General features: G+C 46.5%; 1 protein-coding gene across 43 annotated transcripts in view; it reads left to right on the plus strand.

Moving 5' to 3' along the window:
* DAG1 (dystroglycan 1) overlaps positions 1 to 21,536 on the plus strand; it is a 63,272-nt gene that overhangs the window by 36,891 nt on the left and 4,845 nt on the right. For 30 of the 43 annotated variants that reach the window (XM_084986865.1, XM_084986869.1, XM_021068743.2 and 27 more), the window contains 1 exon segment: positions 4,144 to 4,534. In XM_084986865.1, the coding sequence (XP_084842991.1) occupies positions 4,250 to 4,534 (285 nt within the window). In that variant the 5' untranslated portion in view covers positions 4,144 to 4,249. 43 annotated transcript variants of the gene reach the window in all.

Consider the following 21,536-nt stretch of genomic DNA (forward strand, 5'->3'; position numbering starts at 1 on the left):
CTGGCAGAGGAAGGGTAGAGGAGGCACTGCCTGATTACTGGGAAGTTTAGGTAGAAATCCAGGTATCCCACTAAAGCTTTGTTGACACCTGGGGGCAGGTGAAGTTTTAGTTCCCTTGGTCCCCCTACTGCTGGGCAGTGGTTAAAGTTCTGACTCTCTACTAGTCCTCCTCTCACACTATCCCAGCAGGTTCCTTATCTTGGAGATATAGAAATCCAGTTTCCACATGTGGTGTCCACTGACACAGGAAGCTGGTGGAAGAGGGTTGTGCATTACTATTGGCCAGGAGGGATGAAAATCCCGTCTCCCTCCCTGTTGGAGATATTAGGGCGCCTTGTTACAGCCTCATGAGAGTGGAAGTCTGGGCTTCCCACTTGGCCTTTGCCAGCATGGGAGTTGAGTGAGGCCACAGTTTTTTCTGTGGTGTTTGTCTAGAATAGAGCTGTTATTGTTTAAAGGTTTTCTCTCTTGCTAGACTATCCCCTTCCTGCTCCTCTGGCTAAAGAGAACAGACTTTTGTTAGGACTTTTTTTCTTCTCATTTGTTGGCCTTTTTGGGTTGCCAGCTTCCTCAACTCCAATTCTGGAATATATGAGGCAAAAAGAAAACCCAGGGAACTTGCCTCTGTATCTTTCCTTGAATCCTGGGGTTCCTAGCTAGACTGTATCCTCTTGACTTTTTATTTTTTGGAGTCTCATGTTTAACTTAAATATATGTATAATATCTATGATTTTCCCTATTATGTAGTGGGAAACTAAAGAGAAATACGTCTACTCCATCTTCCTAGAAGTGAAAGTCCAGTGGTCTTTTTCTTTTGTGTTTTATGGGTTTTTTTTTTTTTAATATCTTTTAAAGTGAAATTCTTAGGAGTTTCCGTCATGGCTCAGTGGTAACGAACCCAACTAGGATCCATGAGGACGTGGGTTAGATTACTGGCCTTGTTCAGTGGATTAAGGATCTGGCATTGCTGTGAGCTGTGGTGTAGCTTGCAGATGCAGCTCAGATCCTGCATTGCTGTGGTGGTGGTGTGGGCTGGCAGCTGCAGCTTCAATTCGACCCCTAGCTTGGGAATTTCCATATGTGGCACCTGCGTCCCTAAATAGCAAAAGAAGAAAGAAACTGACATACTACTATATTCTAAAAATTTTAAAGTTCTGCCTTTTATATTTATGTACTTAATCCAGTTGGGATTGATCTTGTTTTTGATGGAGAAGTAACAGAAGAACCTAATTGTGTTTGTTTTTCTTCATAGATGGCCACTTGTTCTGGTGCCTTTGAATAGCTTTGCAAGTTGGTTTGGGGCTCTCCCTCTGGTTCCGCAGGCCTCTGTCTGTTCTGCCCCATGTGAGACTGCCTTAAATACAGTAATTTGTTAAGTCTTAGTTCGGTAAGATGGGACACCCAGCCCTCAACAATTGTTTTGCTTTCTTTTTTTTTTTTTTTTTTTTTTTTTTTTGTCTTTTTGCCATTTCTTGGGCCGCTCCCGCGGCATATGGAAGTTCCCAGGCTAGGGGTCTAATCGGAGCTGAAGCCGCTGGCCTACACCAGGCCACGGCAACGCTAGATCCGAGCTGCGTCTGCAACCTACACCACAGCTCACGGCAACGCCGGATCATTAACCCACTGAGCAAGGGCAGGGATCGAACCCACAACCTCATGGTTCCTAGTCTGATTCGTTAACCACTGCACCACGACGGGAACTCCCTTTTTCTTTTTTTATTTTTTGCTTTTTAGGTCTGCACCTGCAGTATATGGAGGTTCCCAGGCTAGGGACTGAATCGGAGTTGCAGCTGCAGGCCTACTCCACAGCAACACAGGATCAGAGCTGCATCTGTGACCTACACCACAGCTCATGGCTGGATCTTTAACCCACTGAACAAGTCCAAGGATCGAACTTGAATCCTCATGGATACTAGTCGGGTTCATTTCTGCTGAGCCACAGTGGGAACTTCTGTTTTGCTTTCTTGAGTTCTGTCTCTTTTTCATGAATGTTAGTTCAAAAAATAAGAACAGGAATAGCAAAATCAATAGCAGAAACAAAAACGAAACACCCTTTTGGCCTTGGCTTGGATTTGCATTGACTTTAGATTGTGCTGCCCATTTCAGTGGCCTTGTTTTCTTCAGCAGTTTTATTTACTTTGCCTTACCCAGGTTGAAAGATACCATGTGGCCTCTCAACAGCTTGGCTCAGGGCAGGGCTTCATCCTTTCCAGAATGGGAAATTGCTTGTAATGGCTGTGGGCACACAGAACATCCCACGGTACATCTCTGTGACTGCCAGCCTTAGAGCAGAGTCATGAGCTGCTTGAATCTGGTGTGAGGGAGAGGGGACAATGTACAGGGTTCTAATTAGTCTGTTGGGGGTGAAGGACAAGAGAGTTCACATAAGTTTTGTTTTTTTTTGGCTGTACCCACAGCATGGATAAATTCCCAGGCCAGGGTTGAACCCATGCCACAGCAGTGATTCAAACCACAGCAATAACAATATTGGATCCTTAACCTGCTAGGCCACCAGGGAACTCCATCAAAGAAGTTTTGCTCACTGGCACGGAGTTTGCAAATAAATGCCCTACATGGGGATAAGAAGTGGGCAGTTACTACACTTCTGTGTGCAAATGCTTGGTTTTTTAATCTTTTCAGAAGTATTTTTTTGAGATTTAATAATTGTGATACTTGCCACATTGTTTTATCTCTATGTACATGCACATGTTTGTTTGTTTGTTTGTTTGTTTTTTCTTCTTTTGGACCATTTCAAAGTGAAATGCAGAGATTTTTGATACTTTATCCCTACAGACTTCAAAATTGAGGATAGTCTCTTACTGAGCCACACCACCATCAGCTCACCTAAGAAAATTAACAGTAAATTTAATATCCAGCTCAAATGCATAATTCCCCAGTTATCCCTTGGGAGCTGGTCTTATGCGTTTGTTTTGTTTTTAAAGTAAATCCAGGATCCAGTCAAGATGCACACTGCATTTGGTTGCAATCTTTAGATCTAGAACAGTCCCCTTGTATGTAGAGGTGTCTTCATTTGGAAAGACCAGACCAGTTATCTTGTTAGAAGTTTCCGAATTCTAGATTTGTCTGATTGTGTCTTCATGGTCCCAGTGTTTCCTGTAAACCGAAAGTTAGGTCTAGAGCAGCATTAGCCAACAGAAATATAATGTGATCCATATGTCATTTAATTTAAATTTTCTGGTAGCCACATGAAAAAAAACTAAAAATAAGTAGATGGAATTAATTTTAATCATATATTTAATCTTTATTATTTATTGTTTATTAATATTTGTTTACTTAACTTTTTTAGAAACAAAATATTGTTTCGGTATGTAGTCAATATTTTAAAAGAATTAATGAGGGAGTTCCCGTCGTGGCTCAGTGGTTAATGAATCCGACTAGGAACCATGAGGTCACAGGTTAGATCCCTGGCTTTGCTCTGTGGGTTAAGGATCCGGCGTTGCCGTGAGCTGTGGTGTAGGTCGCAGACGTGGCTCGGATCCCATGTTGCTGTGGCTCTGGCGTTGGCTGGCGACTGCAGCTCCGATTAGACCCCTAGCCTGGGAACCTCCATATGCTGCGGGAGCAGCCCTAGAAATGGCAAAAAGACAAAAAAAAAAAAAAAATAATTGAGGTATTTTTACATTCTTTCTTTATACTTAGTTTTCAGAATCTACTGTGTTTGTTTTTTTGGGTTTTTTTTTTTTTTTTGGTCTTTTTTTTTGGCATTTCTTGGGCCACTCCCACGGCATATGGAGGTTCCCAGGCTAAGGGTCCAATCGGAGCTACAGCCACCGGCCTATGCCAGAGCCACAGCAACGCAGGATTTGAGCCGCATCTGCGACCTACACCACAGCTCATGGCAACGCCAGATCCTTAACCCACTTAGCAAGGCCAGGGATCGAACCCGAAACCTCATGGTTCCAAGTCGGATTGTGTTTTTTACACTTAATGGATCAGCCACATTTCCAGTACTCAGTAGCCACATGTAGCTGGTAGCTCTTTACTGGACAGTGCAGGATGAGGCTTGATCCCACTCAGGGTAGATGTTTTGGGCAGGAGCACTTAAGGGGTAGTAACTGCCTATGCTCACCTTTGAAACCATGGAAGTTGCTGAAGTCTGAGTCTACTCTTTTTCTTTTTCAGGCTCTGGGTGCTCTGGGATGGAGCAGGTGTGCAGAGGGTGAGGACCCATTTCTGGGACCACGTCGCTTGCTTCCTTTCTTAGAGAGACTATCCACTTGAACCTGGGATGAGGATGTCTGCGGGCCTCTCGCTGCTGATCCCCCTCTGGGGGAGGACCTTTCTCCTTCTGTTCTCCGTGGCTGTGACTCAGTCCCGTTGGCCCAGTGAACCTTCGGACGCTGTCAGGGACTGGGAGAACCAGCTTGAGGCGTCCATGCACTCAGTGCTCTCAGACCTCCATGAGGCTGTTCCCACAGTGGTTGGCATTCCTGATGGCACAGCCGTCGTTGGACGCTCATTTCGAGTGACCATTCCAACAGATTTAATTGCCTCCGGTGGAGAAATCATCAAGGTGAGACTGGTTATAAACTATAAATGAGGAAGAATTCTCATTTTCCATTTTAGTTTTGGTTTTAGTTTTAGGGGTTTTTTTTAGTTTTAGTTTTTCAATTTCCCAGCAATTCTTTTTTTTTTTTTTTTTTTTTCTCTCTCAGTCTTTTTGCTATTTTTTTGGGCCGCTCCTGCGGCATATGGAAGTTCCCAGGCTAGGGGTCGAATCGGAGCTGTAGCCATGCCAGAGCCACAGCAGCGTGGGATCCGAGCTGCGTCTGCAACCTACACCACAGCCACGGCAACGCCAGATCATTAACCCACTGAGCAAGGCCAGGGAACTCACGGTTCCTAGTCGGATTCGTTAACCACTGTGCCACGACGGGAACTCCTCCCAGCAATTCTTGAGTTCAGTTCTTCTAGGACCTGCTAAGTATTTCCTAAGTGAGGAACAGCTGCTGATGTTCACTAGGGGTCCCCGTGTATCGCAGAATAGCATCCTCAACCTTTATTCTTGCTCCTATTTTGAGGTAGTCACCATTAAAAATCTTTATATCTGTATTCTGAAAGATCTTTTGGTCATCAAGTTAGGAACTTAATGGAAGGGCCTTTGTATAGGAAAAATTCTCCTTCCATTAACCATGGGATTAAACCTAAGAATTACAGAACTTTTAAATGCTTTGAACTTTTTTTTTTTTTTGTCATTTTGCAATTTCTAGGGCCACTCCCTCGGCATATGGAAGTTCCCAGGCTAGGGGTCCAATCGGAGCTGTAGCCGCCAGCCTACGCCAGAGCCACAGCAACACCAGATCCGAGCCGTGTCTGTGACCTACACCACAACTCACGGCAATGCTGGATCCTTAACTCACTGAGCAAGGCCAGGGATCGAACCCACAACCTCATGGTTCCTAGTCAGATTTGTTAACCACTGAGCCACGACGGGAACTCAGAACTTATTTTTTTTAAATAAGGTATAAGTAAATATTGGAGTTTTGCTCTGCTTTGGTATTCTGTTTACTAATGTATTCGGTCACTTAAAAATTAGTACCCAAGTTTCAGCCTTGCCTTTCATCTCTTTTTGGGGAAGCAACTCAGAGAACAAGAGGGTATGAGATTGATACAATAGAAGAGAGTTTTGGCCAACCTAGAATAGAAATCAGGTGGAACAGGAAGCTTTTGTGTAAAGAAGTGCCATCCGTTTTTCTGGGGTTGTGGGATTTTGGAATTTCTCCTAGCTTCTGAGTGAGTTTGCATCATGGTGATGTGGGTGGGTGGGCTATACCCCTCAAGCTATGAACATCTGCTAGAGCAGAGGTCAGCACACTTTTATTTTTGTTTCTTTTTGTTTCTTTTTTTTTTTTTTTTTTTTTCATTTTGGGGCAGCACCCACAGCATATGGAGGTTCCCAGGCTAGGGTTCTAATTGAAGCTGCAGCTGCTGGCCTACACCACAGCCACAGCAACTCATGATCCCAGCCATGTCTGCAACCTATACCACAGCTCATGGCAATGCTGAATCCTTAACCCACTTAGCAAGACCAAGGATTGAACGCACATTCTCATGGATACTAGTCAGATTTGTTTCTGCTTACTCCAACGGGAACTCCCAGTACCCCTTTTCTTAAAAAGGACCAGATAGGTGTTCCTGCTGTGGCGCAGTGGGTTAAGATCTGACTGCAGTGTCTTGGGTTGCAGAGGCGTTGATTCGATTTCTGACCTGACGGAGTAGGTTAAAGGATCTACCATTGCTGCAGCTGTGGCATAGGTCACAGCTGCATCTCAGATTCAATCCCTGGCCTGGGAACTTCCATATACTGGTATGGCCACTAAAAAAAAGGAGGGAGTGGTAAAATTGTTTTTGGCTTGTTGGCTGTGTGATCTCTGTTGTAACCCCTCAACTTTGTCAGTGTAGCATGAAAGTAGCCATAGACAGTATGAAAATGAAAGGACATGGCTCTATTCCAATAAAACTTTACTGAAACTGAAATTTGAATGTCATATAATTTTCACATGTCAAGAAATACTATATTAAAATTTTTTTTTTCTTTCAGTCATGTGAAAATTGTGAAAATTGCAGCCTTTAGTTCATAGGCTGTAAAAAAAACAAGTGTCAGCCCAGATTTGACTCATGGCCATAGTTTGGTGACCCTTGCCCCACAGTATTCTTTCCTCAGAGGTGTGGCTTGAAAATGAACTAAAAATATTCCAGGACTTCCCTGGTGGCCTAGCAGTTAAGGACTTGGCATTGTCACTGCTATGGCTTGGGTTTGATACTTGGCCCAGGAACCTCCACATGCCATGTGAATGACCAAGAAAAAAGAGAGAGCGAGAAAATGAACTAAAAATTTTCTAAGATCTCTATGTTGTTATCATAGTTTTTGTATCTGTTTTGCGTTTAGACTTCTACATACACATAGTGTCTTAGCTATTTATTGGTATGTTTAAAGCACCAAGACATAGTGGTTTAAAATAATTGTTTAAAATTTGTTTTGCTCACAATTTTGTGGCCAGGAATTCAGGGATTCAGAGCTCATCTGGGAATCTTATCTCTGGTGGTACCTAGAGTGGCTCATCTGGCCCTGGAGGATCCATTTCTAAGATATCTCATTCATGGCTGGCAAATTGGTGCTGCCTTTTGACAGGAAGCTTAGCTGATGCTGCTGATCAAGTTCCTTGGTTCCTATCCCTATAGACCTTTCCATGACTGCTTGGATTTCCTTATGGCACAACAACTGGGTTCCAAGATTGAGTATTTCAAGATAGAGGGAAGTAGAAGCTGCCTGTTTCTTAAAGTGTGAGCTTGAAAACTTACACAGTGACACTTGCTCTGTACTCCATTGGTCAAAGCACGCATAAGTTTTAGTAGGTCTTTACTGACTTGCCCCTCTCTGACCCACATGTCCTAGGCATTAAGAGTAGAAATGGTCAGCGTTCCCACCATGGCACAGTGGAAACGAATCCAACTATGAACCATGAGGTTGCGGGTTCCATCCCTGGCCTTACTCAGTGGGTTAAGGATCTGGAGTTGCCATGAGCTGTGGTGTAGGTCGAAGATGTGGCTCAGATCTGGCGTTGCTGTGGCGTAGGCTGGGAGCTACGTCTCTGATTAGACCCCTTAGCCTGGGAACCTCCATATGTGGCAGGTGTGGCCCTAAACAGACAAAAGACCAAAAAAAAAAGAGAAATGGTCACAGATTTCATGCCACTCATCCCATTGAGAGGTATGTCTGTTCCCCTTTGCCTTGAATCTGGGCAGACCCACTCCTCACCTGACCTTCCTTGTATTACTTCCTTTTCCTTTTTGGCCCCTTCTTTTTATGGTTATGATTCTCAGGGTGGCCTTGTGTTCTCAGAGATGATCATACTTCTGAAGGTCCTGGCTCACTTCCATAGGGCTCTTTCTAATTTGTAGAGTCTTTGCAAAAAATTTCCATGTGATCTTCATGATAACCCAGAAAGCTAGATTCTGGTGTGACCATTAGATAAGGAATGGTGGCTTTAGAGGTACATTTCTTACCCAGCTTCAAATTTCATTTTTTTTTCCTTTTTTTAAATCTCTTAAGGGCCACAGCCAAGGCATATGGAGGTTCCCATGCTAAGGGTCAAATCAGAGTTGTAGCTGCTGGCCTATGCCACAGTCACAGCAATGCAGGATCCAAGCCGTGTCTGAGACCTACACCACAGCTCACGGCAATGCTGGGTCCTTAACTCACTGAGTGAGGCCAGGGATCGAACCTGTGTTGTCACGGATACTAGTCAGATTTGTTTCCACTGAGCCGTGATGGGAACTCCCAGATTTCATCTTCTGAATATCCAAATGCTTCAGTGACTGCGCTTGTTCCAGTGGCCACTGAAATGTTGCACCTAAATTAGTCTTAACCAAAGGTGCCTTGAATTGATACAGTGAGCTGGATATTTGTTGTGTTTGTCAGAGAGACATTTAAAAGGCTTATTCACCAGGAGAGCAGGGATTTTACTAGGAAAACAGGATTTGATCTGAGCATATCTATCAGTAGAAAGCAGACCATTTAGTAGCTGATTAACCTGTAGAAAAACAGATGAAAATGCGTGACTCTACATCCCAATCAGTCTTAACATCAGGGTTGCGTAGAGTGAGAAATCAGATCAGAATGCTTGACTTCATTCCTAGAGCTTTGGTTTCCTTGTGTGTAAAACAGGATTGAAAAGTCTTTACATTAAAGGAGTTGTCTCTGTACCCCCATAATAACGATGTGTAAATGTACATTGTAGAAAAGGGAGAAAGGGGCATTCCCGTTGTGGCTCAGTGGTAACAAACCTGACTACTATCCATGAGGATGTGGGTTCAGTCCCTGGCCCTGCTCAGTGCGTTAAGGATCTGGCATTGCTGTGAGCAATGGCTTAGGCAGGCAGCTGTAGCTCTGACTCAACCCCTGACCTGGGAATATCCGTATGCTATGCTGTGGGTGCGGGCCTAAAAAGCAAAACAAAAGAAAAAAGAAAGGGAGAAAGAAAATCTCATGTAGTTCCTATTACTGGTGGACTCCTCTGTCATTTTCTGTTCATCAAGACATGTCCATATCACATACGCACACATACATTTTAGACAGACCTGAAATCATACTGGACCTATTTTTGACCTTTCTTTTCATTCATTGTAGTTTGAATTTTTCTTCTTGGTTATTAAGTATTCTTTGGGAATGTAACATTATTGTATTTTTTTGGCTGCGCCTGTGGCACGTGCAAGTTCCCAGGCCAGGGTTTGAACTTCTGTCACAGCAGCCACCCAGGCTGCTACAGTTTCAACTCCAGATCCTTAACCTGCTGTGCCACAGGGAAACTCCGAATGTGACTTTAATGGGTGCCCAATATTTTTGTGTATGTGAGGAACATTTTAGATCAAGTGTCCCAAGGAGCCTTGTTGGAGGTGACCTCCAAGACATATCCATCACTAATACTGTCATCCAGATTACTGATCGATTTTCTCTCTTTGCAAGCCCCCTTGCCTCTGTTCTTGACCACTCAATCTGGCCTTTATATAGAGGCAAGAGACATCTTTGTCTCTATAAAGCTTAAATCTGCTAAGGACAGGCCTCCTCTGCTCCCCTGCACTTAGGATTAACCTCAGTTGAACTGGCCTCGCCTTTTTTTTTTTTTTTTTTTTTTTGGTCTTTTTGCCATTTCTTGGACCGCTCCCTCGACATATGGAGGTTCACAGGCTAGGGGTCCAATTGGAGCTGTAGCCACCAGCCTACACCACAGCTCACGGCAACGCCAGATCGTTAACCCACTGAGCAAGGCCAGGGGTCGAATCCTCAACCTCATGGTTCCTAGTCGGATTTGTTAACCACTGAGCCATGACGGGAACTCCTCTTACCTCCTCTTTCTCCCATTTTTTGCATATCACGTCCCAGCCACACAAGCCCCTTTCTGTCCCACAGATATGCCAAGCTCAGGGCTTACCCCAGGCCACTGGTTCTTTTTTCTTTCTGTCAGCATGGGTACAGCCACCTCTTTCAGGCTTCAACTTGGAGCCTTTTCTCTCCACCGTGATGAAAGCAGACTTCCCACAGAAGCCTGGCTGCCCCACAGAATATGGAATTCCTGGGCCAGGGATCAAACCCGAGCTGCATTTGTGACCTAAGCTGCAGCTGTGGCAATACCACATCCTTAACCCACTCTGTCAACCTGTGTCAAGGCAACAAGAGACTAAGCTTGTCCAAGCCTTATGTGGGGTTTCCAGGTGAGGATTGGTCTTTGATTTAATTTGAATGTGGCCAAATTGCCTAATGAAGATGTATGGGCAGAGCATGGTCTGTCCCGAGAACCGATGAGGTTAGGTAGTGTCATACTTGCTGACAGGTCAGAAAATGTGTGTGGTGGTTGGAGATAGAGTGATTCAGTGTTTGTAACAGACTATATAACAACAGTCTATAAAAAGGATAGAAAATTAAGTCTTTTGCTAAGCGAGTTGTACTGGCCACCTGCCAAGCCTTGTTTGACCTGTGTGGGTTGATGGTTTTGTTATTTCAGGGGGTTGTGGCAATTTTGGGAATCACAATGACAGAGAAAGTGCTGCTTGGCATCAGCCAGGTATGCCCATCCAGTAGGTCTGGAAGAGGAAGAGACTTGCCTGCCTGGAGGATTAGCCTTGAGGTCCTGAATCCTTTGCTCTGCTCCATACCTCACACTCTTTTCATGTTTGAAAAGTCTTTGTCCAGTCTCATCCCATCCAGCCCCTGTTAGTTCCCTGCTGTTCTCCAGCTCTACCTCAATAATCAATTTGCAGAGTTCCTGCTATGGTGCAACAGGATCGACAGCATCTTGGGAGTGCTGGGATGCAGGTTTGATCCCCAGCTCCACGCAGTGGGTTAAGAACCTGGCATTATCACAGCTGCACTTTATGTTGCAGTTGCAGCTTGGATCTGATCCCTGGCCCAGAACTCCATATGCCGAGGGACAGCCAAAAAAGGAAAAAAAAAAAAAAAAAAAAAAAAAAAGAATCAGGAAGTTCCAATTGTGGCTCAGCGGTTACGAACCCTACTAGTATCCATAAGGATGTGAGTTCGATCTCTCGACTCACTCAGTGGGTTAAGGATCTGACATTGGCGTGAGCTGTGGTGTAGGTTGCAGACGCAGCTTGGATCCTACGTTGCTGTTGCTGTGGCTATGGCATAGGCCAGCGGCTTTAGCTCCAATTCGACCCCTAGCCAGGAAGCTTCCATATGCTGCATATGTGACCCTAAAAGACTGAAAATAAGAGAAGAATCAGTTTGTGTTATTGACCCCAGTTTACCTTCCAGATGGAGTCCATTGATCTGATGATGCAAGAAGGGGCAACAGGCTACCTCCAGACCCTCGAGGCCAGCATTACGTCCCCCTCCTGTGGCCTCAGGACACCCTAAAGCAGATGGTCCTAGTGTGTGCTCCCTTGGACCAGACTAGATGTGTATACAAAGCTCATCCCAGCTCTTGACTGTTCTTTGCTCTCAAAGCTGCCTTTAGATCTTAGAGCACCCTCTCTCTTCATCAGGGTCTGTGGGGATAGGTCCCACAGAACCCAGCTTTGCCTTTGCTGGGCAGATCATAAGCTGTCCCAAACTGGCCATAATATGTTACCCCTCCTGACTCTTGCTTCCCTTGGGATTGGCACCAGCTCCCTGTGGGTGCCTCTCCTCTGACTTCAGTGGGACTGGCTAAGGAAGGCGATTATATGGCTGGAGGCATTCTAACATCTCTTCTCTAGAGTGATCAGGAGAGATGTCTTTGCATCTCATGAAATGATTGGGCTGTCCTTCTAGATCCCCCTCAGATGTCTCATTTTGGTAGGGCCCATGAAGGTGGCTCTTAAATCCCTTCTTCCCTTCAGCCTCCTTGTCTGGAGACAGTGTGGACTTTCCCTTAGCCCAGGGTGTCAGCAGACTGGGAGCAGCCCTTCTTGGGACTGTGCTCTCAGCAGCTGGCATGGGCCCCCAATTGTTCTTCTGTGAACAATGGACACTCTTTTTGGCCAGGAAGGGAAACTCATGAAAGGAACATTTCTTTGGATGCTTGAGAGCTTTGTGGCAACCCTGCCTGTGTGAGATGAACTGCAGTTTCTTCCTGCCTCAAGTGGGTGTTCCCTGGCTCTGAATGGACCCCTTGTGAACGGAGCACACCGGGAAATTTGAGTTGGCGAAAGAAAGCATCCTTGGGGGTGGGTTGTCAGAATGGCATTTGCCCAGGCACATCAACTCAAATACTCATTGAATATATAGGCTTTTATATTTTAGAAAAAAAAAAAAAAAAAAAAAACGGATTACTGACAAGGACTGAAAGAACATGACAAAGTAAAAATAGATGATGTTAGGGCTTGGGATTGAGTGACTGATTCTGAGAGTTTTATTAATGGCTGTAACTATGCTGAGCTATCCCTTACTTTATGAGGAAAATGATTAATCTTTGTTTTTAGATGAGAACAGTTAACATCAGGTAAAATACTTTATAATTCAGACCAGAAAGGCAGTGACTGAGCTGGAGAAGTTGTGTTCAGCATATGATCTTGTGGCCTTGGCCTCTATGTCAAGAACCTTGTTCTAGTTTGAGAGTTGAATGTCTCTTGATTGTCTCTCATGGATGTGGCTCTGTTTTACAAAGCAAAGGCCTCTTGTACCCACTTCTACCCTGGTTCCTCACATTAGGTGGTGTCAAAGCCTTGGCCCTTTGACTTCAAGCCAGAGGCTCTTGTTGACCTATGCCATCTCCCTGCAGCCCAGCCACGTGACTGCCTGTGAGCATCATTGGTAGAGGCTGAACTTGGCCACAGAGCAGATTTGTCTCATTGTCATAGTCTATGGCACAGACACAGGATCACTCAGAATGCAAGTCAGCATCATGGCAGCCTCTGAAATGTGACCGAAGGCCTGCTCCATCAGAGGGACTGTTTCTTGCCTCCCTGAGTAAAGATGCACGCCATGCGTTGACCTCCTCCAAGGAGGCCTTGATCACCTTATGTGTGGGTGCCTCCAGGGGCTTGCCTGTGGTATCCAGTCATAGATAGCTGCATGTTGGTTCAGCTCTGCAGCTTAACTGAGGGGTGAGGGGCTGATGGGTCAGGAAGCCAGTGACTAGATCTTAGGGAAGGCAGGGACTTTGCCAGGGCAGGCTTCTTAGAGCCCTAAGCAGTGGGATGCTACAGGGCAGCAGTGTATGCCACTGTGACATGAACTAGCCAGTGGTCTTCTCAGGAAGACCCCTCCAGCACATCTATTGGGTATTGAGGAAAGGGCCCAGCCCAAACCCCTGGGGCTATCCTGTCTCAGGGTGTTGGTTGGAAGGTGCCACAACTGAGGCCCAGGAAGAACCCTCCAAAAGATCCGTAGTGTGAGGGAATTCTCACCAAATGCAGTAAGATCCCTCTTTGCTGGCTGTCATCAGCTCATCCAGGTGACGTGGTTATGCAAATGCTCACTCATCTTTCTCAAGTCTTTGCTTGCCGTTTCTAAGTCCAGTAATTCTTGCATGGGTAAGATACCACCTTGTGGGTTCTGAATGATAAAGCTTAGGTTTTCTTGAAGTCTGTGGAAGGTGGTGGTGGCAGCAGCACCTGCGAGCAGAGGCCGAGGCAAGGCATGGCGATGCCGATGGCCCTGTAAGAGCAAAGTGGCTGCGGGTTCTGCTGTGCACTCATGGCCCTGACATGGGCACCAGCGGCTCCAAAGCTCAAGGCCTGTGGCCCTTCGCCTTGGTGGCTGCCTGGAGGCGTCAGTCACTGAGCAAGCTTGAGTGTGACTGGGAAGCTGCGTCTTTCCCCACTTCGTATTCATGTGCCTGGCTCCGTGTTCTATGGCAAGGATGGGGATCTGGCTCACAAGTTCTATGAGGAGATAGATGTCACCAAGAACAGGCAGAAGCAGGCCATGCTGAGGCAGGTGCATAAGAACCTGATTCCGGAGTTCCCATCGTGGCTCAGCGGAAAGGAATTTGACTAGGAACCATCAGGTTGAGGGTTCTATCCCTGGCCTCATTCGGTGGGTTAAGGATCTGGCGTTGCCATAAGCTGTGGTGTAGGTTGCAGATGCAGCTTGGATCTGCTATTGCTGTGGCTGTGGCCTAGGCTGGCAGCTGTGGTTCCAATTAGACCCCTAGCCTGGGAACCTCCATATGCCATGGGTGCAGCCCTAAAAAGCAAAAAAAAAGAACCTGATTCCTCAGGGCATCGTGAAACTGGATTCCCCCCCCCCACCTCCACGTGGATTTCCCTGTGATCCTCTATGAGGTGTGGGCCTGGGAGGTGGCAGGCATAAACACCCCCTGCCCCAGCAAGAAACCCCTAGGCGCAAGGTGTGGCTTCCACTGAGGGACCTAGGCTGGGGCCACAACCCTGAATAAACTCCACTGGCCTGGAACCTTCAGCTGTGAGCAGGGCAGTCCTACAGTGTTGGTTGGGTGTTGGTTTGTATGTGGACAAGAAGTGGCTGATGGCTGGCGAGGGCTGATGGCGGAGTTAGCAGCCCACCTTTCCCAGCAATCCCTATGAGGAGCATGGCAGGGCATATGCTGGTCAGGAAGGCCAGGTTCCTGTGCCCTTGCCTGGCCTGCCTTCTTCCACGCTTGCCTAGGGCCCAGCCCTGATAGAGGCTACAGCACTTTACAAGCAAGGTCTGCCTTCTTCCAGCCCCAGGGCTGTGGGAGCTGTACACAAGTGGGAACTTCCTTTCCCTCACTTCCTTTACCCTCTCGTTGGAACGTTTCAGCCGTTTGCTACCTCGATTCCTCCTGTGTTGGACAGAGGCTAAGGGCAGCGCAAGCCTGATCTTTCCTGCCTACCTGCCCATCTGTTCCCACCCCCAAATGGATGGACAGTTTGCTGGCTGTTAATAAGAGTTAGGACTGGTGTGGGAGGCATCTCCCTCGACCCAGGGTGAGGCTGATCTCTCCCCACTACAACTAGTTGTGTCCCCCCCCACAGACACACACTGCACCACCAATTGAGAGGGCATAGGATGGGGATCAGGAAGGGCTCTGGATGCCTGTGCCTGTGGGGAGTTGCCCTATCCCACCTACTCTGTCTAATCTCCCTTGCCCTTACACATCCAGCGCCCTGTGTAAGGGACAGCACCTGAGCGCTGGTGCCAGTAGCTCTGAGGAGCCCACCTCCCCTTTCCCTACAGTATACCCATCCCTTCAGGATCAGTCAAGAGAAAGTACTGGAGCCGCTGGGTAGGGACGGAAAGGAGAGAACCATAAAAGGAATACTTAAAATGAAAGCTTGTAAATAGTCTAGTCCATGATATTGTTGGAGCAGAGTCTGGTTTCTATATAGAAATGACTGTTTGTTTGCTTTTTGTCTTTTTGTGTTTTCTAGGGCCATACCCATGGCATATGGAGGTTCCCAGGCTAGGGGTCCAATTGGAGCTGTAGCCGCCAGCCTACGCCAGAGCCACAGCCACAGCAACGTAGGATCCAAGCTGTGTCTGTGACCTACACCACAGCTCACGGCAATACTGGATCCTTAACCCACTGAGCGAGGCCACAGATCGAACCCGCAACCTCATGGTTCCTAGTCGGATTTGTTAACCACTGAGCCATGACGGGAACTCCTGTTTGTTTTTTGTTTTTAAATCCTTACTGTGCAAACTCTGTGCTTTAAGAGTGTGAGAAATGGCTTGGGGAAGGTAGCCTTTAATCTAGGAAGGCTGTTGTGTTATTTGTTCAATAAAATTATTTTTTTTTTTTATTTTTTTATTTTTTTTTTGTCTTTTGTCTTTTTGTTGTTGTTGTTGTTGCTATTTCTTGGGCCGCTCCCGCGGCATATGGAGGTTCCCAGGCTAGGGGTCGAATCGGAGCTGTAGCCACCGGCCTACGCCAGAGCCACAGCAACTCGGGATCCGAGCCGCATCTGCAACCTACACCACAGCTCACGGCAACGCCGGATCGTTAACCCACTGAGCAAGGGCAGGGACCGAACCCTCAACCTCATGGTTCCTAGTCGGATTCGTTAACCACTGCGCCACGACGGGAACTCCCAATAAAATTATTTGTAGGAAAAGAAGCTTGGGTTTTCTTGATTTTAGGAGCCAATGGTCATATAATTAATTTGACCCTAGTAAGAGTCCAGCTTCTCAGTTTTGTCTGTCAGCTATGCCTAGCTGGCTGGCTGAGATTGTAGGCAGCAAACCTGCTCTTCGATGAGGGACTAAGTAATAGAAGCTCCTCTGTGTATTTGTTCTTAATCCAGGTGTGGAAGGATACTGATTTGAGGCAAGAGACTTTACTTGTGTTGCATGGTGTTTAGCATAGGTGCCATATCTTTAACAAACCAAGTGTTTGATGGTCTACTGTGCAAGAGAAGACTCTAGCAAAGCAGTCGGAGAGAATGTCTGAGGACTGAACAGGAAGTCAGTTATTAGTTATCTATTAGTATATTGACTGAGGAGTGACCAAACCCTTCACATTTGGCAGTTCCCCAGTCATTGGTCATGAAGATTAATTGTTGGCGTCACTGTGCAGGTAGTCTTTAGAACTTTTGTGTCTGCCCAGGTTTTGTGGTTTTGATTCTTAATGTTTTGGGATATACTTTATGTATCAAGATTTTTAAAATTGGGTATGTGCCTGTTTGAGATCTTGTTTTCCTTAGTGCTGGACTGACTTACTTTCCATCTCAGAAACATGTTCTCTCTGAGGGTTGCTAAAACTGGGAAGATTTTTGGGTCTTTCTGGGTGGCCTGTGCTCTCAAATTAGGCTTCCTCCTGCAGTTTCCACCTGCTGCAGGTGTTCCTATTGCCTGAGGACTCCTTTCCAAGACAGTTGCTTTATCAGGTCAGCAGGCCTTGCAGCCTACAACTCCAAGCCACTGTTGGTATTTAATGATGGAGGGCCAGTTGACTTGAAACCCTGGCGAAGTTCCGTGGCCAGGACAGCTTGTCACTCCAAATGCATGAACTGGTGCTATGAGTACATCACACAGAGCTCTGATTCCTGCTTCTTTCCTGCCATTCTGAGCCTGGCAGTCCTTAGAATTGTTTGTTGTGGATGGTTACAGTACAGCTAGGACAGAAATTTCTATATGAGTAAACCAAGGATTCTAGGGATAGTCAGAATTTCATGTGAAAATATGTCAGGATCAAGCACACCTGTTTTAGATTTAGAGGCTGGCTTTGGGCTGTCACCTGCAGCAAGTTCTTGCTTCCCTATGCACTTCAACATTTTGGTCAACTCTTGGCAAACAGGTCTTAACAGGTAAAAGTCCCTCAGGGTCCTCAGCCTTGGCCTTATTCCCATATAGGATCTTGCTTGGCTGCCTCTTCCTGTGGCCTCTCCACTTCCCTTTGATGCTCTGAGTTTCTGCTTTCGGGTATGAACAAGGCCTCAGTGTAAGTTGGGTCCAAGTCCATTTGGGAAGGATGACTGGGGAGTGGAGCCTTGGCATGCCCTGGGCCCATTTCTGCAGCAGCTTCAACAATGTGTACTGTGTCCTCTCAGCCCACAGGGGCGGGTGGGGAATGAGCACTGACAGAGTCCAGAGTGTTCCTGGCCCTGTGATCGTACAAGGTTGGCATCTTTTCCCGCTTTTTACATATGAGAAAATGGGCTGAGATTGGATCAAGCCTCAGACTGCCTGGAGCTGGAATTTAACGAAGAGCTCCTGGAGATGGAGCTTCCCTTGGGTAGGCTGTTGATGAGTAGTGGCTTGTCATGGCACTGTGTCTCTTAGAAGGAACTTTTATATCCCACTTCATTCACCCTTAGAGCCTGAGAGGAAAAGTAGTCTAGAGCCTGGGAGTTTTGAAAGCCGGGGAGGATGTCTGGAGTTCCCATGGGCTTGAGAGGCTCCTGCTTTGTCACAGCAGAGCAGATGTTGCATCCCAGAGCATTTTTCTCACTGAGTGCCTTTGAGAGGGATGGGCTGCTAGTGGAGTCCGGGACACTGTCAGACCTTCAGGCATGTTGTGACTTCCCACCTCAGAGGCTTTCCCCAAATGGCCTTGAAAATGCAGAGATGCCAGCTTAGTTGTGACTTGGCTAGGTTTCTTGTGGAACTCAGATTTGTTTTGCTTCCTGTGTCCCTTCTCTTAAAATGAATCATTGCCAACCAAAGTGCTGCCTGGGCCTGACGTACCCAGTACCAGGATGTTTGGAGATGCATGGATTTTATTTTTTAATTTTATTTTTGTCTTTTTAGAGCTGTACCTGCAGCATATGGAGGTTCCCAGGCTAGTGGTGGAATTGGAGCTACAGCTGCTGGTCTGCACCACAGCCACAGCCATGTGGGATCCAAGCCACATCTGCGACCTCCACCACAGCTCATGGCAACAGTTGGATCCTTAACCCACTGAGCAAGGCCAGGGATTGAACCTGCATCCCCATGGATGCTAGTCAGATTCAGTTCCGCTGAGCCATGATGGGAAAGAGATGCATGGGTTTTAGAACGTTCAGGTTAGCACCTCTTCTTTCAGTCTGATTAGTGAGAACCCAAGACACTGGATACTGTTGGCTTCAGGGCTGCAGGTCCAAGTTGAATGCCTGACCAGTAGCCAGTGCGCCAGGATCCCGAGGAGCCAGAATCTGCAGAGGGGAAGGCAGGTATAGGTTGGAAAGATTTGGCTCTTTTTTTGTCATGGCTTCTCCCAAATGTCTATAAAGCTGTAGGTGGACCCCCAGTGAAATAATTTGTTTCAGTAACCAAAATACAGCCACCAGTTCTGCTCTTCCATCTCCCAGTTTGAGATTGAGCATTTTCTTTAATGTTTGTTATTTATGTTACATTATTAATACGTTATATAATGTTACTTGGCATAGTTGAAATAAGTGTATATTTTCTAAAACTGGCTGTGTGAGAGCCTTGGCCAAGAGTGGCCTGGGTTTATTCCTTAGGAAATGTCTGACAACAGAACTGTGGCTGTTGGGGTCAGCAGAGTAGGAAGTGAGCCAGGCAGGGGAGCTAGAGGAGGTGGGGGCCCTCGTCTGTTTTCTCTGTTATAAAGTGCTCTTACGTAGCTGGAACAGACTTGAAAAAGCACTGGGGCTGCTTACTCATCTCTCCTGATAGAACACACAGGGCTGGGTACACACAGGCCTAACTGGCTGGCAATTCAGGCATATCCCATGGGCCTAGCTAGCCACTTGGCACCCACCTCTGGAGCGTCTCTTAGTCTCTCTTGGTCCTGTTTAGTCTTTTCTAGGTGGCGTCTGCTTGGTTGACTTAGTCAGAGCTCCATACTAGACCCTCCTGTTCTCCTTTGTCTGCCTGCACTCTTCCAGGTGTAGTCATTGGGATGGAGTGGGATTAAGAGAAATACCCTTGGGAGGCTGGAGACCTGGGTCCACATACTGACTCACCTGCTCTGCCTCTCAGGACTGTAGTTTCTACCCCACATCTATAAAACATCTCATGTTTCCCTTGACTTCTCCATTTGGCCTTACATCTTGGCCTCACATTTTTTGCAAAACAAGAGCATTCAGCCTTTGCTTTATATGTTTTTTTTTTTTTTTTTTTTTTTTTGTCTTTTGTTGTTGTTGTTATTGTTGTTGTTTGGGCCGCTCCCTCGGCATATGGAGGTTCCCAGGCTAGGGGTTGAATCGGAGCTGTAGCCACCGGCCTACACCAGAGCCACAGCAACGCGGGATCTGAGCCGCGTCTGCAACCTACACCACAGCTCACGGCAACGCCGGATCGTTAACCCACTGAGCAAGGGCAGGGACCGAACCCGCGACCTCATGGTTCCTAGTCGGATTCGTTAACTACTGCGCCACGACGGGAACTCCTTTATATGTTTATATGTGGATATGGAAGTTTTTGTATTTAATATAATTGAACTGAAAAAAATTTAAAGCATAGGTTTTTCAGTCAAAGCAGTTGTAGTAAGTGTTTTTTTAGCTAAAAAAGATTGTAAAGGAAGAAGAGAACATATTTAGTATTTTTCATGGATTTAAAGACAGGCACCCATGTTTATAGTCATTTTACCGTTTCAGATGTTAGCTGTGTTTGCAGTGAATGGTGAGTGACAGGATGGAGGATTCTTGGTGGTGCATTAATTAGATGGTTGTGCACCCTAGAGTTGATGGAATGTGGTGTCACAAAAGAAACACTGTTCATAGACCCTCAGTGAACTCAACGGCTCAAAGAGCAAGTACTGAAGGACAACTCCTCATAATGTCATGTCTTCTTATGGCTTTTTGCTGCAGATAGGAAATCTGTTTTTTTTGGGCAGTAAATATCTGGTCCCCGATAAAGTTGATAGAATGGCATGCCACCTGGACACCTGGATCCTGGCTGGGAAAATTAGGTAAAAAGTTCAGGGTTTCCTCCTCAATCACTCAGGCACCTGGCTCTTGGCAAGAGGAACCAGAGCCCCTGGGGAACCCAGTAGGCATAGCTCTGGCCTTCCTGCCACAGAGAAGGCCATTCCTGTCCCTCTGCTGATAAGCAGTGACCATAAAGGATAGTTCCTGGGCTGGGGCTGGCAGTAAGACATGCCCTCTATTGACCAGTGTCTCTGGACTTGATGGACAGGACAGTGGAGCTGAGAGTGCCTTCAGGCAGACTAGGGTCCCCACCTTTCTTGCTTTGGGCGCAGGAATGGGTGTTTCCTGAAAGTGAGAGTAGTCATAGATGGGGCCTGAGCAAGAGACAAGTCTTGTTTCCCTGTTGTCAGCTGATGGTGGAAGTTTTTATGGCTGCATTCCCTTAGAAGCTTTATATATTACCAGTCATGCCGCTGTGGAAAAGGACTTCCACCCTGAAATAAGTCTGCAGGGTGCTATTGGGTGGAAAAGGGGATGAGCTCCCAAGGCCTGCCTCTGTGCATCGGCTTTCTGAGGGAAGAGGTGAGCTCTGTCAGTTTCCCAGGCTTAGTTGCCTACAGAATTCTCTTTCAGAGATACTGGAGCTTCTTGTAATGCCTTTGATAAACAGTCTTCTTAGAATAAATGTTTCCATTCCTCTACTCTGGGCATTGCAGTTTTTCTTGAGGTTTGAAAAGCAGGATTAATTAAGACATTAGATACAGCTAACCAAAAGTGCCCCACTAAACTTGAATGTAACGGGGTGGTTATAAAATGAGTCATTTGGGAGCATTGAATTGTCTGTGCACCCAGACCTGTGTGTATTTCCACTTCTGGGCAGGGAAGACACTCTAGGCCAGGCATGTGACTTAATAAGCAAAGTTGTGGTGTCTGCGGAGGGCAGGGGAGAAGTCTGAGGCGAGGTCGGAAGGGGGTGCTGAGGGATGAGGCACTTGAGCTTGATTCTGCAGGCAGAGTGGATGAGTGGGTGGCAGGGCCTGTCATTGGTGTAAAAGCCAGTAACATTCTTGAGCTCCATGGCATCAGTTCTCTGGGGTGAGGCTTGTGTTTGAGTGCCAGCACTGCTGTCTCCCCACTGTGTGCTTGAGTGAATCATTTGCCTTCCATGCTAGCCCTGGCACCCCCAGTCTTTTATGACAGGCAAATGAATTTCAGGACAGAGGGCTTGGTTCCTTCAACAGGAATTCTGGAGTGTGCTCCAGGCCTGTCACACAGTTCAGGCTAGGCCAGTGGTTAACTGTTGTGAATCTTTTCAGGTT

This window comes from Sus scrofa, chromosome 13 (assembly GCF_054392235.1).
Source record: "Sus scrofa isolate SSC_HxYL_T2T_F1_AM1 chromosome 13, Sscrofa_HxYL_maternal_Yorkshire_Landrace_v2.0, whole genome shotgun sequence".
Classification (NCBI taxonomy): Eukaryota; Metazoa; Chordata; class Mammalia; order Artiodactyla; family Suidae; genus Sus; species Sus scrofa.